The sequence below is a fragment of the Colletotrichum fructicola genome, assembly GCF_000319635.2.
Source record: "Colletotrichum fructicola Nara gc5 chromosome Unknown KSG_Nara_v1_contig02, whole genome shotgun sequence".
NCBI classification, from domain to species: Eukaryota; Fungi; Ascomycota; class Sordariomycetes; order Glomerellales; family Glomerellaceae; genus Colletotrichum; species Colletotrichum fructicola.
In genome coordinates, this window is record NW_027094052.1 from 2,474,076 (window position 1) to 2,488,624 (window position 14,549).

Genomic DNA, 14,549 nt, shown 5'->3' on the forward strand with positions numbered 1-14,549 from the left:
CGCACGCGAGGAACTGCTGCGGACAGCTGCGCACGCAGTCAACCCCCCTCCCTTCGATTTGACGTGTGCTGCTGCTGCCCCCGCCGCGCCCTCTCGCCTTGAACGCACCTCCTCGAAGCTCGAAAGGCCGCGAGAGCAACGGAAGGGACACCGAATCATGAGCAGCTCTACCGTCGGGTCCCTTCTGGCTGCCATCGCGACTCTGATCAGTGATGGCCTACGTATCTTGAAATTCGCCGATAAGCACCACTGGGGACCTGACGAACACGAGCAGTTGCGCCTGCTTGAGGATACACTCGATGACGCCAAAAAGGACTTCCAGGAACTGTCGGTCCTTGTCAACGGCCAACGCTATTACATGAACGATCGCAGACGTGAGTTGACCGACCCCGAACTTGCACTTTTGCCCTGCCTTATGGCGCCCCGAACCGCATTTCCTGCACGATTCTACGGGACCCCGCGATTAAGTGGCTGCCTCCCTCGGCTCCCCCATAGAGACTCCCCGCCGCAGTCCGTTCTGTTATTGCTGATGCCGCTGCCGCCGCCGCTGCTGTTACCAGACCTTCCACTGACGCGATCTTTCTAGCACAATCGATCAACGAGTTGAAGAGGTTACAAGGGAAATTCGAGACGCATATCGAAAACTTCAAGGACTGGGCAAAGGTTGGCGGACCAATCAACCCGATATGGGCACGAGAAACGACTGAATTGCGCCGCGAACTGCACCGCGCGCAATGCCGGGCAGCAAGGAGGATATTCAATTCGGAGCAGGAGTCTTCGTCAAGGTGTCTCGGCGCATTCCTCGTCTACAGGAAACAGCGGGAATGGGCGACCCGAACCATCGTGACAGAAGAGGAGTTCCACCGGCGACATGTGGAAGAGGTCAGGGCGTGCAACAACATTGGCAAGTTTGAGCGCTTCGGAGACAGAGACATTGCCTTTGTTTGCGACTTCTGCGACGGCCACCTCGTGTGGGAGGACCTAGAGACCATGCCGGCAATGCGCGCAGCGACAGATGCCACGATCAATGCCGTAAGACCAGGCTCGCCCACACAGCTGCCGCACTGGCAGGCGACCGCCTACAGCGCCGCGAATCGGGAGCAAAAGACGGTTGTGCATGCGCCCTTGGCCATCGCGAACCATATCGCGCCGTACCAAGGGGATTGGGTAGCTCGTCTGGAATGCCCCTTCTGCGACGAGGCTCCGTACATTGAACCTGGCGAAGATGGCGACGACGAGATGAGAAACGCCCAAGACGAGTCTGGCTTCGAAGACCTCCAAGCGTTCCAAGAACACCTGGAGTGGCAGCACACGGCGACATCAATACCCGCCGTGCCACTGCCCAAAGCGGCCAAGGACTGCGTGGTGATGTGACAGCATTTTTCAATAACGATATGGCGGCGCATTGGTTGATTCCTGTACATATACGTGTGTGGTCTTCATGCCGGCGAGGAGTTGGGGGGTTTACGAAGTGGGCGGGCTTTTCCACCGCATCCCACATGACGCATGAGATTATTCTGGTTTCCTTGATACCACAGTTCCCCTAGGGCAGATCTTCCACGACATTCATCTAGATACCACAGAGTCTGAAAAACAGACCAAAGAGACGACAGAGATACCGATCTGGTAGCGTTTGGGTCATATTCCACATTAAGACTGAAAATACCACTATTCGGCAGCAGACCTTCCCTTGATTTTTGTTTTGGGGTCCCACACCTCCGTCGTCCGAGAAGCCCGCGCGCCGTAACTTGATTGATATACATGAACAAATATACACCCCTCCCTCCCCCCTGGAAATACCAACGCAAGAATTCCACCCCCTGACCACAAACGCTGTTTTTAAAAAAAACGCCACCACAGAAACACAATGATGATGAGGCCCAGCGCGCCAAAGGGGCCGTACTGCTTGAGCATGAGCTCCCAGTTGATCCTGACGGCGGCGCGGCGGTACTTTTTGCTGTCGTCGCGCAGGCGAGAGCTCAGCTCGCCCATGCGCTCGAGGGAGTCGCCGCGGTAGAGTAGGTCCTCGATGTTCTTGGTCATGACCTTTGTGACGTCGCGCAGCTCGTCGTTGAGCTTGTCGAGGTTCTGGGAGGCGCGGGCGTCGGAGTAGGTGGACTTTGTGCGGGAGATGAAGGTGTCGAACTCCATGAAGGCGTAGGGGCGCAGGGCGGGCGAGTGCAGTTGGGAGATCGGGTATGTGGTGGTGAACTCGCGGGCGAGGTCGGAGAGGTAGGTGAAGGCGAGCTTGCGCGGGTAGGAGCGGTCTGTTATGCAGAGGAAGGTGATATCGTTGTCGATTAGGTAGCTGGAAGGGGGGTTTGATGTGTTAGTGGCGGTTGTCTTCCATGAGAGAATAGGGTAGAATGAAGACGTACTGGAGGTTGTAGGAGCCGCTTTCGATGCTGGCTTGTTGTTCCGAGTTGCGGGAGAGCTTGCGGAGGATCTGCTTGATTTGGGACTTGACTTCTGAGAGGGCGGCTTCTTGCTGCTCGTCGTCGACGGATGCGCAGAGCATCAGGCCTATCGCGAGTTGTGTCAGATTGCTCCTCTGGAGGGGTCCTTCGGGGGCAGGGTGACATACCGTCTAGCCTCGCTATTTGCGTTGAGCGGATCATTTTGGGAATGTGTGAGGGTTGTTTGTGGTCGCGGATGAGCAGGAAAGACGGGTGCGTTGGAGGTTTAGGCTCGACGTGTCGAGACTCTGGCTTCGATCGTCGGGGGGAAGCTATCGCCGGTTGCTGCAGGTAGCTACGGATGGATAGGTAGATATCGACGTGTCCTCAAGACGCGGCCCAAGGTCTCGTGGCCAATCTCCGAATGTTCGATGTGTGTTGCGCACGAGCGGAAGTTTGTTGGAGATTCCGACGAACGGTGATGGTGGTATCGCCTAGAGTGCTGTGTGTCCTTTCTCCGTCAGGGGGTTTTCCTTCAGAAGGGCTCCTGCAAAGTACACCAGAATCATGGATTCGCCAATTTACCGAACGCTGGCTGGCCGGCGGTAGCTCTCCACGTTCCTGGAATTGAGATGACACCATGGTGGACAGGGCTGGCCAATGGGAGTGTGTTCGCAGGGGTATACCCTTGCATACTAGTGTGGCTTGCTGTGGCTGAACGTGCAGCCTTGTTTAGTCGAGACTTGTGTTCTGGAGTGAGTGAGTTGTGAGACTTCAACCACTCCCATTTTCAGAAGGAGATGCGGCGGGGAAGACGTCACTTCTCAAGTCTGTATCACCACTCTTTACACAGGGGTTCTTTCTTGAGTGTTTTTGAATAAGTTCATTGTAGGAGTTCCCAACTTAGGCAAACGAATGTCTTTTTGTAAGTTTCAGTGCTCTCATTCTCAACTCATCAATCTGAGGACCTTTGTGAGAATTGGCTGGAAAGAAGCAGCTACCTCCATCACCCGTTGCCGTCAATACCTGCATGTTCACAAAGAAATCCTAATAAAATAATGCTATTCTCTAAGGACTATTCGTAGACTAATAAACGCCCAGACCAAACGCTTTGCATTGCTGAACGAGTATTCGTCGCCCGCCGACTTCATTGCCCAAAATGGCAGCCACGCCTCCCTCATCCGTAGACGTAGAAATGGTCGACGCTCTCTCGCCGGCGTCCACCCTCTCCCCACCACCAGACTCAGGGTCCGAGTACGAGGACGTCAGAACGAAAAAAGACTCTCCCAACCCGCAAATCACCTCCCTTGAAAAAATCAACCTCGAATCGCCCCTCACCGGCACCGACCTGGCAAACATGGCGAGAAGATCGGCGCGCAACACGAACAAGCCGAGACCCGTCGTGGTCTCCCCCGCGAGACCGGCGAAGAGGAAGATCGTCACCAAAGTGTCCGCGGCGAAGAAGGCGCCTAAATGGACCGCGGAGAAGCTCCTTACGGATACTAGGTCACCCCTCGCCAGCGCGGATCTCAGGGTATGACGCTCTCCTTTCCCAACGCTCCGTCCTCAGTCACATTCTTTTGGACCTATAAGTGCTAACATCGCGAGGAACATAGACCATCCTCTGCCAGCCAGCAGCATGGGACATCCTCACCCCTGCAGAGCGCGCCGAGATCATCGCCCTGTTCCCCGCCGGCACGCGCATCCTAGACGAGGGTACCGAGAACGCGCGCCCCGACCTGGACGCCCTGCGCAACGACAACAACTTCCGACACGACTGCGCGACGTACACGGACAACATCGCGCAGGGGAAGCACGACCCCGAGTGGCTGGAGCAGGCCTGGGCTGCGCGCGAGCGCCGTAGGATGGGCGATTTCGACGACTACCTCGTGCAGAAGTTCGAGGACGAGTGGAGCTGCGAGTTGCCTGAGGATTTCAAGCCGAGGAGGGATGCGCCTGCGCCGGCGGAGGGTGTGGAAGAGGGTGTGGAAGCTGCGGGTGCCGTGGGGGAAATGGAGGTTCAACCCTTACCTGCGGAGGCTGGTGAAGAGACCGAGACCGCTAAGCAGGAGTCGATTCAAGAGGATTCCAAGGACGACCTGATCAAGGAGACGACGAAGACCGCTAAGGACGATGCTGAGGGCGATCTGAACCCTAAACCGGACGCGGGCGAAGAAGCCTCTGGAAACGAGCCTGTTGTCAAGCTTGGATCACCCGTCCCCGACGATGATGAGGCCGTTGGCACCAAGCCTACGACGACGGAAAGGACTGCAGCAGTGGCTAATGGTAAACCTACGGGTCCATCGATCTAGGAGAGGGCAGCTGGGTCGAAGGGACGGGCAGGTCGCCTGAGGAGACAAGACGATGCAGTCTCATGACATATCACGACTTTATGACTTATGGCCTTATGGGATTCAGCGTTTCATGGCGTATAAGGGACTGGTAGATGCAAAAATTGAAATGGCAGGCATAGGCCTCAATAATTCAGTGGATTGTCGTTTGGTGGCCTATCTGCGTTGACTGATGTTAGAGGAATGCGCTGCTACATCCTTCTCCCAAGACAGAGTCACGAGACACGGAAATCAGTTTCAGGGATTCAAAAAACAATGATCATAATCAATGAGGGTAATTCGAAGGTTCCGCGCAAGCATCGATCTTGGGAGTGAATCCCACCACGGCACAGTGACATCTCGGTCGAAGCCCCACATCGCCGAAGGAAACCCCAAATTCAGTGGGCGAAAAGCCCGAACCACGGCGGAATGTTAAACAATCTAATTCCAACCTCAATATCACCAGTGCTCAGGGTTCTCAGTCGAACCATACCCGACCAATTTTTCGGCTAAAATAATTGCATCATCGCAGGAGAAGATCTGAGCATCAGTGGTCCAACTCCAAATAGCGCCCGGAATCATTCGCGCAGAGGCTCGCCAGCCTTTTGTGTTCATACCTAGTCATCATGGCACCCTCGGCCGAGAATCACAGTCGCTCGCATAGCCTCTTGTTGTTTCAGAAGCTTCTCAACTTGAGGGACAGCACAAGTCCTTTGACGTTGGTCCTCGACAGTCTTGAGCAAGGTGCTGCGCCAGTCGTGCGAGAGTTCATCTCTAGAGCCAAGGTGCGTAGCTAGTAATCATAATCCTAATTTTACCTCAAATGGCAGCGACTGCTATCTGAGTTCAGTACACACGGCTGTGTCATTCGTTTCAGCGATTTGTTAACCTCCAGGCAGATCGCAAAGGCAAAGGTCATACTGCTCTCCTTCGCAACCCTCAAGCGCCCACGAGATGTCGACGTCATCATCAAAGCCCGTGGCAAGAACCTGAAATCTCTGAGGGCAGAGATCTTATCACATTATCCCAAGCCAGACCCTTCCGCAGCCAAAGGCGCACCTCCATCACAAAGTATGTGACTCTTCGCAGACTTCAAGAAATTGTGACTCACCTTCTACAGAAACCATCATACTGGTCGACTCAGTCAACGACCTCGCCACGGCAGCGCCCCAAATGGTCCCGACCTTCCTGTCCAGCATTATCATGCCCTCTGTGTCATTGGTAGCAGTCTATCACACCGACGTTCCTCTCGTTCTCCCACGTACCGTGAGCGAGTATGAGCCCCACCCACTGACAGTGCTCTCTCACCTTGCCACATCGATCCTTCGTCTGTCCAGCTTAAGGCAGGAGATTGAGCGCCAGAAGGCGAGGAACAGGAGCATGCAGGAGCCGGAGTGGGGTCTTCGTGAAGAGAGAGAGGGTGTGTTGATTGGCCTCAAGGGCGAGACCAAGTCCGAGGACTACCGCGGTGTCGTGGTGGAGATGGAGGTTCGAAGACGGAGTGGACGTGCCATGGCTGAGAAGTTTGTCCTGCTGCCTTTGGCAGGTACTACATCTTCTGCTGCCTCTGGGAAGGGCAGCAAGATGTTTCTCCTTTCGGAGCACCCTGTGTTTGCCACACCCGACAGTGCAGGCGCGAACGGCCGTGCTGAAGAGGAGGAGGAGCCGGAGAGCACCTTCAACCTGGGTCTAACGGAGAAGCAAAGGCGGGATAGAGAGGGTATTGTGCTGCCTTACTTTGACGCGCAGACGGATATCGGAGCCGGCGAGGGAGGAAGAATTTTATACGAGATGGGCAGGGAGGATGACTTTGACGACGAGGAGGACGAGATCTAGACAGCGTCACCGGTGGTAGTCGAGAGACAAATGCATCATGAACATCACGATCAAAACACTTTGCGGCATCCAATACTGGGGATGCCTTCGAGGAGAGGCAGCAGCAGCACCTACCTCAACAAGGTGGAGGGCCACTGCCTTTCACGTCTTGTCTCTTGCCTTCCCGCTTGCTTTGGCCTCAGCATCAGGTAGCGTCCTTCCTGAGGATACCGGCACCTTCCTGCCTCAAGCCTGAGTCACCACCCCACTGAGGCCAAAATTCAACCAGGCACGTACCGCGGCTGCCTGCAGTTCACCGTCTCGACCTTCGCTTCTTGCCTCCAGAATTAAATCGCAGTCCCTCAGTCGCTTCGGTACGTATCGTTACTGATCGGGGGCAGCGCACAGGCCACCACCCAGGTCTATATATTTCTGCCCATCCTCCGCAGCTTTGGAAATTTTTCTATTTTCTCCTTACCTTCTCTTTGCCTCTTGGCTTAGATCAAGTGTAGTATCTGTTCTTTTCAGTTTAATCTCTGAAAGATGTCCATTGGACATCACATTGATTATTCTTATTTTTGATCTTCAGGTGGGATGGTCCCTGTGGCTTGCTGCATACCTCCTTCCATCGTGTCCCTGGTATTACACTGTCTCCAGGCGACGCAAAACCCTTTTCTGGTTTTCATTGCTGTCTCTGGCTTGTCCAGGGTTGTGAAGAAGACTCTCGCGTCCATGTATTGTTCAGACTTGGCGTTTTGGAGTAGAAGGTGGCCGAGAAGTAGTAAGCAAAACTGTAGGTAGGAAATTGAGGCTCAAATTCTTTTGTTCGTGATGTTTGGATCGACGTTGTGTTGGTGTTGAAGTGCCGAGGGAAACCGCTAGAGCTTACCAGCGGCTTCAGTGGAGCAAATGGAACGTAAGGTGCAGTAGAACGTGCCTGCCGGAGCTCTTGCCAGGCTACCCCAGCGCTAAATGGTAGAGGCTGGGAGCTAAATGAACCGCACATGCCAGCCGTGCGAAGACCCCAAATTTTCTTCGGCCACAACGTAACGTCGTTCCTCACCACTTACCACAATCCATTCAGTAAACAAATCGGCAAAGCCTTTGACTTACTAGAACGATATACATACGCCGTCAAAATGGTTCGTGGACGCGATAGCCGGCAAGGCTGGGACGAGACAGACCGACGCAGTCGTCATGGCGGTGGAGGCCGCGATGGAGGCCGCGATAGAGCCCGCGACAGCTACCGAGATCGCGACGCTAGACGCGATGACCGCGATAAGAGAGACGACCGCGACCGAAGATACAGATCCAGGTCTCGTGACAGTCGCGACAGAGACCAACGCCCCAGATCTAGAGACAGAGAGAGGGATCGTCCTCGCGACGATCGCGACGCCGGAAGGCCGCCCAGGAGAGATAGGGATGGATGGCAGGACCGAGACGACCGGCGGCGTAGAGACGATGATCGCGGAGATGACAAGCCTTCCAGACGGCGAGACGAGGAGGATGAAGCTCGTCGTGAGTTGCAACCCAGCTGTCCGCACTTTTCCTGGCAGAAAACTAACGTAGTCACGGCAGCACCACCTCGTGACAAGGACCGTAGAAGATCAGCGTCGCCCCGTCGAAGCGCTAGCCCGCCCCCAACCCGCCGCGATGGAAGATACACCGAGACTCTTCCCACGCGCACATTAGGAAAGAGCAAGAAGGAGCAGCACACCATGTCTTTCAAGATGGGACGCCACGACTCGCCGCAAGTCGACAGTGGACGCGACAGTGAGCGCGGTGATACACCGATGACAGGTCGGGATGATCGAGACGATGGGGATGACGAGCCAGAGCCCGAGGTCGAGGGCGATGATATGGACGCCATGCAAGCTATGATGGGCTTTGGCGGCTTCGGCACGACGAAGGGACAAAAGATTGCGGGCAACAATGTCGGCGCTGTGAGGAAGGAGAAGAAGACGGAGTATCGCCAATACATGAACAGACAGGGTGGCTTCAACCGGCCCCTTAGTCCCAGTAGGTAGGTATTTTGGGTTTGCGCATGGTTGAGACAGAAATTGGGGAAACGTATGACAGACGAGTTTGTGAAGACGGAAGCTGTTACAAAAAGCTTTATTGCAGAGGGCGTACAGCTATATTTTGCCTTCGTGCAGTACGCCTCCGCGCGTATCGAGCATTGGAGGCAGGGGGCCATTCAGTAACGTGGGAGTTAGTACTTTTGCGCTTTTGCATTGTTTCCAAGATACCTATAGACGAAAAGAGACCATTATGATTTGCACCAGCTTGCCTACTACTGATGTACGAGGTCATTCAGACTATCCTGAAGCTGTCGATGCCGGGGCGGGTGGTGTCGACTCCTGCGTCTTTCCCTCCTTCGCCTCCGCCTTGAGCTCGCTATCGAAAATGTCCACAGCAAGGCTAGCGTCCACAAAGTCCTCTAGCTCCTCGGTCACCGTCTTCAACTTTTCTTTGACGGCGATGCTGCCCTCGAATCCTACGATGTGCCTCGCTGGCGGGTTCTCGTGGCCCCCGATGGCCGTCAAAGCGTGCACAGTTTCCATCACCAGACGATCCGTGGCGCTCGGCGCCAGCTTCGGGTATCTCACAATGACCTCTGTATCAGACTGCTCCATGGCGGTGTCAGGGTTCATGTTGAGCACGTTGCCAAGCATGTCTCGGATGCTCGGGGCGGGGTTGATCTCGGAATCGTAGTAGGGCAGATTGGGGGCAAATATGATCTTGTTCGTCAAGGACTGGATTTCCTTGTTCGGCTGCACGATGGTGACCTTGATGTTGAAGGGGGCGATTTCGTAGGCCAGGGAGTCGCAGAAGCCCTCGAGGGCCCAGATTGCGGAAGTGTAGATGGGCATTCCCGGCGTTCCTATGTGACCGCCCGTGCTGGAGAGAATGATGATGTGTCCCGTGTGCTGAGAACGTAGGAGTGGTAGAGCGGCCTTGATGAAGTTGACCTGGGAGAAGAAGACGGTCTCGAATTGGTCCCGAACCAGGTTCTGGGTCTGAGGGTTCGTGGAGAGCTCCTCGACGCTTCCAACGACAGCTATCTCGTGTCAGCCTCGCTTTCGATTGAATGTTCCCTGTCTGGTTTACCTTCAGACCTGCAACACAGCAAGATATCTATCCTCCCAAACACCTGTACGGCTTCTGCTACAGCGGCACCACACTGGCCCATGACACGTCCATCGCAGCGGATGCCGCGTATCCTGTCCTTCCAACCCTCGCGGTCTTTCCGGTTACTTTTACACTCATTGATGAGCTCTCTAAACTCGGCGCTGCGCTCGTCATCCTCAATCTCACTCGGCGGGAGGCATGCGACGACGTAATCGCCGTGGGCCAGCAGCAGCCTGATGAGCCGGATGATGAGCGGTGAAAGGGCGGTGGTGAGAAACCATGTTCGAGGCGAGTTGTGGGTTGCTGCTTTCTATCAGCCTACAGTACGCCTTGAATTGAATAGAATAATATTGAGCTCACGGAAAGACGGCGCGGGAATGGAGTGAGTGTGCCTCGCCGCGGCGGCTTCTGGCGCTTTGCGGTCAGCCATGTCTGGCGGCCGTCGGAGTTGCTCTTCTTGGAATGACGAGCCAATCAACGTTGCATCGCGATCAATGATAATTGTCAAGAGAGCAAGACTGTCCAGACGCGGGATGGTTCTTTGAGGGGTGGGTGCGTGGGGATTTGTATGCAGGCCTTGGTCGTTGGGCGAGCATGCATCGAGTAGCGGGGGGTGGCCTTGAAACGACGGCAGCGGAAAGGAGTGATGCTAATGTGAATACGGCATCTTTATCAGAGCTTCGATATTAGAGGATGATACGGGCGATCAGATGTACAGGGGGAGCGGCAAGACGTGCCTTTAAGGTTGCAATCCCTGATAGACGCCTGCAACCGCAGCTGGATGAGGGCAGAAAAGGCAGCTGTTCCAGCCCAACCTCCAAGAAGAACACCGTGAACCCCCAAGACCCAGCCCCCAAAAACGCCCTGGCTCGCGGATCGCAGCGCCCGAAGCGAGACCCCGCCGCGGCGAGATTCCAGCGGCACCCCACGCCGCTGCACGCTGAAATCTGGGGAACGACCCCTCCATCCAGTCACGTCACTTTCTGTGCCGACACCGGTGTCTCTTCCGCACTTTGGCGGGGTTGCGGTGTCTGGAATAGTGACTTTTTTTTCCACTGGCACCACTCCCCTCCGTGACTCACGAGAACCGATTCATCCCGACATAAAACGTCCCCGACAGCCCGTCTTCCTGCAATTTTGTGTTGCTGATTCCCTACTGCCATCTCTCTACCCAATTGAACACCGGTATACCGCCCAACATGCCTACTCGCGCCGACATCACCTACTTCGGCGCCGGCCCCGCGCTGCTGCCCACCGACGTCCTCGAGACGGCGGCTCAGGCCCTGCTCGACTACAACAACACCGGCCTGGGAATCGCAGAGCACTCTCACCGCAGCGAGATCGCGACCAAGATCCTCGAGGAGGCCAAGGCCGACCTGACGACGTACCTCGACATCCCCTCCGACTACGAGATCCTCTTCATGCAGGCTGGCGGCAGCGGCGAGTTCTCTGCCACCGTCTACAACTTCGTTGGCGCATGGGTCGCCCGCCAGCTTGACGCTGTGGTCAAGCGCCTGGGTGCCACCGAAGACACCCCCGAGGTTATCGCCGAGCTCCGCAAGATCGTCGACGAGAAGCTCAAGCTCGACTACCTCGTCACCGGCGGCTGGTCCCAGAAGGCGAGCGCCGAGGCGGCGAGACTGCTCGGCTCCGAGTTCGTCAACGTTGCAGCGGACGCCCGCAAGGTTAACGACGGCAAGTTTGGCAAGATCCCTGACGAGAAGGACTGGAAGCTCAGCGAGGGCGCCGCTATGGTGTACTACTGCGACAATGAGACCGTTGACGGCGTCGAGTTCCCCGGCTTCCCCGCCTCCCTGGCACCCAAGGACAACGGCGAGGGACCCATTGTTGTTGCCGACATGTCCTCCAACATCCTCTCCCGCAGGGTACCCGTCAAGAACTACAGCGCTATCTTCTTTGGTGCGCAAAAGAACCTTGGTCTGACCGGTGTCACGGTCGTGGTCATCAAGAAGAGCCTCCTCGCGGCGCAGCCCTCGCCTGCGCTGATGCGCAAGCTGGGTCTCCCCATCAGCCCCATCGTTCTCTCCTACGAGACCATCGCCAAGAACAACTCCCTGTACAACACCTTGAGCATCTTTGAGTGAGTCATGATACCACCCACCCCTGTCAACTGGGATCCATCTAATGGGCATTAGCGTCTACGTTGCCGGACAGGTTCTCAAGAAGCTGCTGCGCACTTTCCCTGACAAGGCCGCCGGCCAGGAGGCTGTCGCCAACAAGAAGGCCTCCCTGATCTACACCGCTCTTGAGGCGCACCCTGATGTCTACCGCATCGTCCCCGACAAGTCCGTTCGCTCCCGCATGAACATCTGCTTCCGCGTCACCAAGGGCGGCGACGTCGATGCTACGGAGAAGGCTTTCCTCAAGGACGCCACCAGCATCGGCTTGACCGGCCTGAAGGGCCACCGCAGTGTCGGTGGTATCCGTGCCAGCAACTACAACTCCATTCCTCTCGAGGGCGCGGAGAAGCTTGCTGCTTTCATCGAGTCTTTTGCCAAGGCTTGAGAGGATGTTGGTGAGGGTGCTTGTGTAGCGCCACAGATCTTATGATACCATGGAAAGGAGCATTTTAACAAAAGAGGGACAAAACGGATTTGAAAAGCTATATGGGGATATTTAGGGAGCATTGACATAATTCAACATTTACAGGGTGACAAATTTGACGCCTTTGCACAAAAAGACTTATCAATATCATCTACATTCATCCAAGACCTCTTCTAATATTAAGCTTTCATCTCCGCCGCAAGCCATGAGGGGATAGCAGGAGGCTTCTCCCATCCGTCGAGGAATGCCTCCTTGGGCCCACTCGGCTTTGCATAAATACCCGTAACATACCAGACTGACTCACCCTTCTTGACAGTGTGTTGCAGCGTTGGAATGGTCGTGCGGTTCTCAACCAGGTTCGAGTTCGGATCCGCGTTGACGAGGTTGGCTACCCGCTCGATGGAGCTCTCCAGAGCCTTAATGCCCACAGCGCCCTTCGACACTGCGAAAGAGCCATCGCTGCCCTTTGCAAGACCCTCTGGTGTGTTCGTATCGTAGTTTCCAATGATTTTAGGAGACGTCCCCTCGTGAGTCTTCGCGTCATAGAGATCGAGGTACCGCCCATTTGTCGAGTTCTCGTTACAAATGGCAAAGGAGCCGTCAGCTGTCATAACTTCGCGGCCGGCTTTGATGTGATGGATGCGGAGATGCCAGTTTGGAGTCGTTTCTTCCGGCGGAACGAGGATACTCTTGATTTCAACATCGGGGAAAGGCTTCCAAGCTGATACGAGCACTGGCTTGCCATCTCTGGTCTCGATACCGGCATACTCTGAGCGTCTTCGGGTCTTCCAGTATTCGCCCCCGTCGTCTGATAGGCCCAGCTGCGAGGCCAATGCATACTGCTCCAGAGAAAAGAGGCCTGGCGGAACAGAATATGCGTATGAACTGGAGTACGCGAAGCCGCCGTATTTCGAGTGCGTGCCCTTCATGGGATAGCTGCAGGCTTGGCCGGAGGAAAGGAGCATGCAGTGTCCGCCGATGTTGCTCATGATGTGACCGGGCTGCTCAAGGGGCTTGATCTTGGGGATGACTGGCCAGGCCTGTTCCTCTTCAGAGGTCCAGAAAGGGTGGTCTTCGGGAACGGCTAGGCAGATGAAGGCGAGGCAGGCCCAGTACTAGGAAAGTCAGTAAAGGCATCTTCGTTCCGATGTGGAGGATACTCACTGGGCTTCCAGGACTATTGTAGTTCTCTGCCATGTACATGTTCGGGTACGAATAGCCAATGGAAAGCGTCCCGCTTGGCGTCCACATGCCGTGCTGCGTCTGCCACCACCTCAAGTGTCGCATCACGATGCCCTTCACCATACCCCAAGTCAGGGGCGCAGGCAGCTCAACACCGGCGTACGCAAGGGCGCCCCAGAACGACACCATGGCGAAACGGTATCCTACACTACGACCGAAGGGAATTGCGCGGCCCTCCTCGTCAAAGTAGTGCACCAGGTCCAACGCAACCTGCTGTGCCCGCCGTCGGAATTCCGCAGCCCGCTCGGGCTCATCCTCGCCGGCGAGCTTCGCGTATAAGAGTTGGAGGAATTGAATGGCGAAGCTGGAGGAGTAGTAGTCCATCATGTGGATGCCCTCGGGGCCGTCGTTGGACCAGCCGCCGCCTCGATAGAACGTGTTGAGATGCTCAATGTCGGCGTCGAGACGTTCTTGGGAGAACTTTCCGCCGTTCTTCTTGAGGCCTAGGTTGGCGAAGACGCGGAACCAAAGCCAGTTGGTGTTTGGCATGCTGATGTTGTGTTAGTAATTGTCTGGTGGCCTATGGAAGCGTCACGGCTTACTTTTTCTCGTTGATCGAGTTTCCGAGCCAGTTCTCTACGTTGCCCCGTTCCTTTTCGGAGAGACTATCCCAAATGACGGGTGCGACTGCGAGTGAGAAGCCTATGATCCATTAGCCCGGGTATTCCACCTTACGACCATGGATCGCACCAAAAGGGCACATTTCAACCATGCGCTGGTCATTGTCTCTCGGGTATCCCCAGTACTCGGGGTTCTCTGGATCAGTTCCAGACTTGATACCCTGAATCCACCACTCGGTGCCACGATACTCGCCTCCGCCAGCCAGGAGACATGCGAGACCCCATAGTGGGCGGCAGATTCCCTCAACTTCGGCAGCGGCCTGATCGAACCTGACGGCCGTTCCGCCGGGACACTTGACGCGTGCCTTTTGCGGGGAGAAGAATGGCTCAAGCGGGTCGAGGAGGGTCCGGAGGAGCTCTTGCACCGATGCTCTGTCAGAGAGCTTTACTTTGGAGAACGGGTGGGCGCCATTGTAGCCCAGCACGAGGCCGGTCTTGGGTTCCTCCAT

General features: G+C 55.8%; 8 protein-coding genes across 8 annotated transcripts; 5 read left to right on the forward strand and 3 right to left on the reverse strand.

Moving 5' to 3' along the window:
- Nucleotides 1-157: 157 nt before the first annotated feature.
- Nucleotides 158-1,374, forward strand: CGGC5_v003436 (uncharacterized protein; the record flags this gene model as incomplete). The annotated part of the gene is made up of 2 exons (XM_032022448.1): nt 158-374; nt 587-1,374. 2 exons carry the CDS (start codon nt 158-160, stop codon nt 1,372-1,374), a joined length of 1,005 nt encoding a protein of 334 aa, XP_031880678.1.
- Nucleotides 1,375-1,839: 465 nt separating this feature from the next.
- On the reverse strand, nt 1,840-2,618 carry sec22 (Protein transport protein sec22; the record flags this gene model as incomplete). The annotated part of the gene is made up of 3 exons (XM_032022447.1): nt 1,840-2,308; nt 2,379-2,523; nt 2,585-2,618. 3 exons carry the CDS (start codon nt 2,616-2,618, stop codon nt 1,840-1,842), a joined length of 648 nt encoding a protein of 215 aa, XP_031880677.1.
- Nucleotides 2,619-3,591: 973 nt separating this feature from the next.
- On the forward strand, nt 3,592-4,708 carry CGGC5_v003438 (uncharacterized protein; the record flags this gene model as incomplete). Its single annotated transcript, XM_032022446.1, has 2 exons — nt 3,592-3,930; nt 4,013-4,708. The coding sequence occupies 2 exons, from the start codon at nt 3,592-3,594 to the stop codon at nt 4,706-4,708; spliced, it is 1,035 nt and encodes a 344-aa protein (XP_031880708.1).
- Nucleotides 4,709-5,352: 644 nt separating this feature from the next.
- IKI1 (Elongator complex protein 5) lies at nt 5,353-6,562 on the forward strand (the record flags this gene model as incomplete). Its single annotated transcript, XM_032022445.1, has 3 exons — nt 5,353-5,511; nt 5,626-5,797; nt 5,847-6,562. The coding sequence occupies 3 exons, from the start codon at nt 5,353-5,355 to the stop codon at nt 6,560-6,562; spliced, it is 1,047 nt and encodes a 348-aa protein (XP_031880679.1).
- A 1,118-nt stretch (nt 6,563-7,680) lies between these two features.
- Snrnp27 (U4/U6.U5 small nuclear ribonucleoprotein 27 kDa protein) lies at nt 7,681-8,568 on the forward strand (the record flags this gene model as incomplete). The annotated part of the gene is made up of 2 exons (XM_032022444.2): nt 7,681-8,059; nt 8,120-8,568. 2 exons carry the CDS (start codon nt 7,681-7,683, stop codon nt 8,566-8,568), a joined length of 828 nt encoding a protein of 275 aa, XP_031880681.2.
- A 291-nt stretch (nt 8,569-8,859) lies between these two features.
- On the reverse strand, nt 8,860-10,103 carry CGGC5_v003441 (Oxidoreductase BOA17; the record flags this gene model as incomplete). Its single annotated transcript, XM_032022443.1, has 3 exons — nt 8,860-9,602; nt 9,653-9,976; nt 10,034-10,103. The coding sequence occupies 3 exons, from the start codon at nt 10,101-10,103 to the stop codon at nt 8,860-8,862; spliced, it is 1,137 nt and encodes a 378-aa protein (XP_031880680.1).
- A 769-nt stretch (nt 10,104-10,872) lies between these two features.
- SER1 (Phosphoserine aminotransferase) lies at nt 10,873-12,199 on the forward strand (the record flags this gene model as incomplete). The annotated part of the gene is made up of 2 exons (XM_032022442.1): nt 10,873-11,774; nt 11,830-12,199. The coding sequence occupies 2 exons, from the start codon at nt 10,873-10,875 to the stop codon at nt 12,197-12,199; spliced, it is 1,272 nt and encodes a 423-aa protein (XP_031880683.1).
- A 218-nt stretch (nt 12,200-12,417) lies between these two features.
- CGGC5_v003443 (uncharacterized protein) lies at nt 12,418-14,549 on the reverse strand (the record flags this gene model as incomplete). Its single annotated transcript, XM_032022441.1, has 4 exons — nt 12,418-13,353; nt 13,403-13,970; nt 14,023-14,122; nt 14,171-14,549. The coding sequence occupies 4 exons, from the start codon at nt 14,547-14,549 to the stop codon at nt 12,418-12,420; spliced, it is 1,983 nt and encodes a 660-aa protein (XP_031880682.1).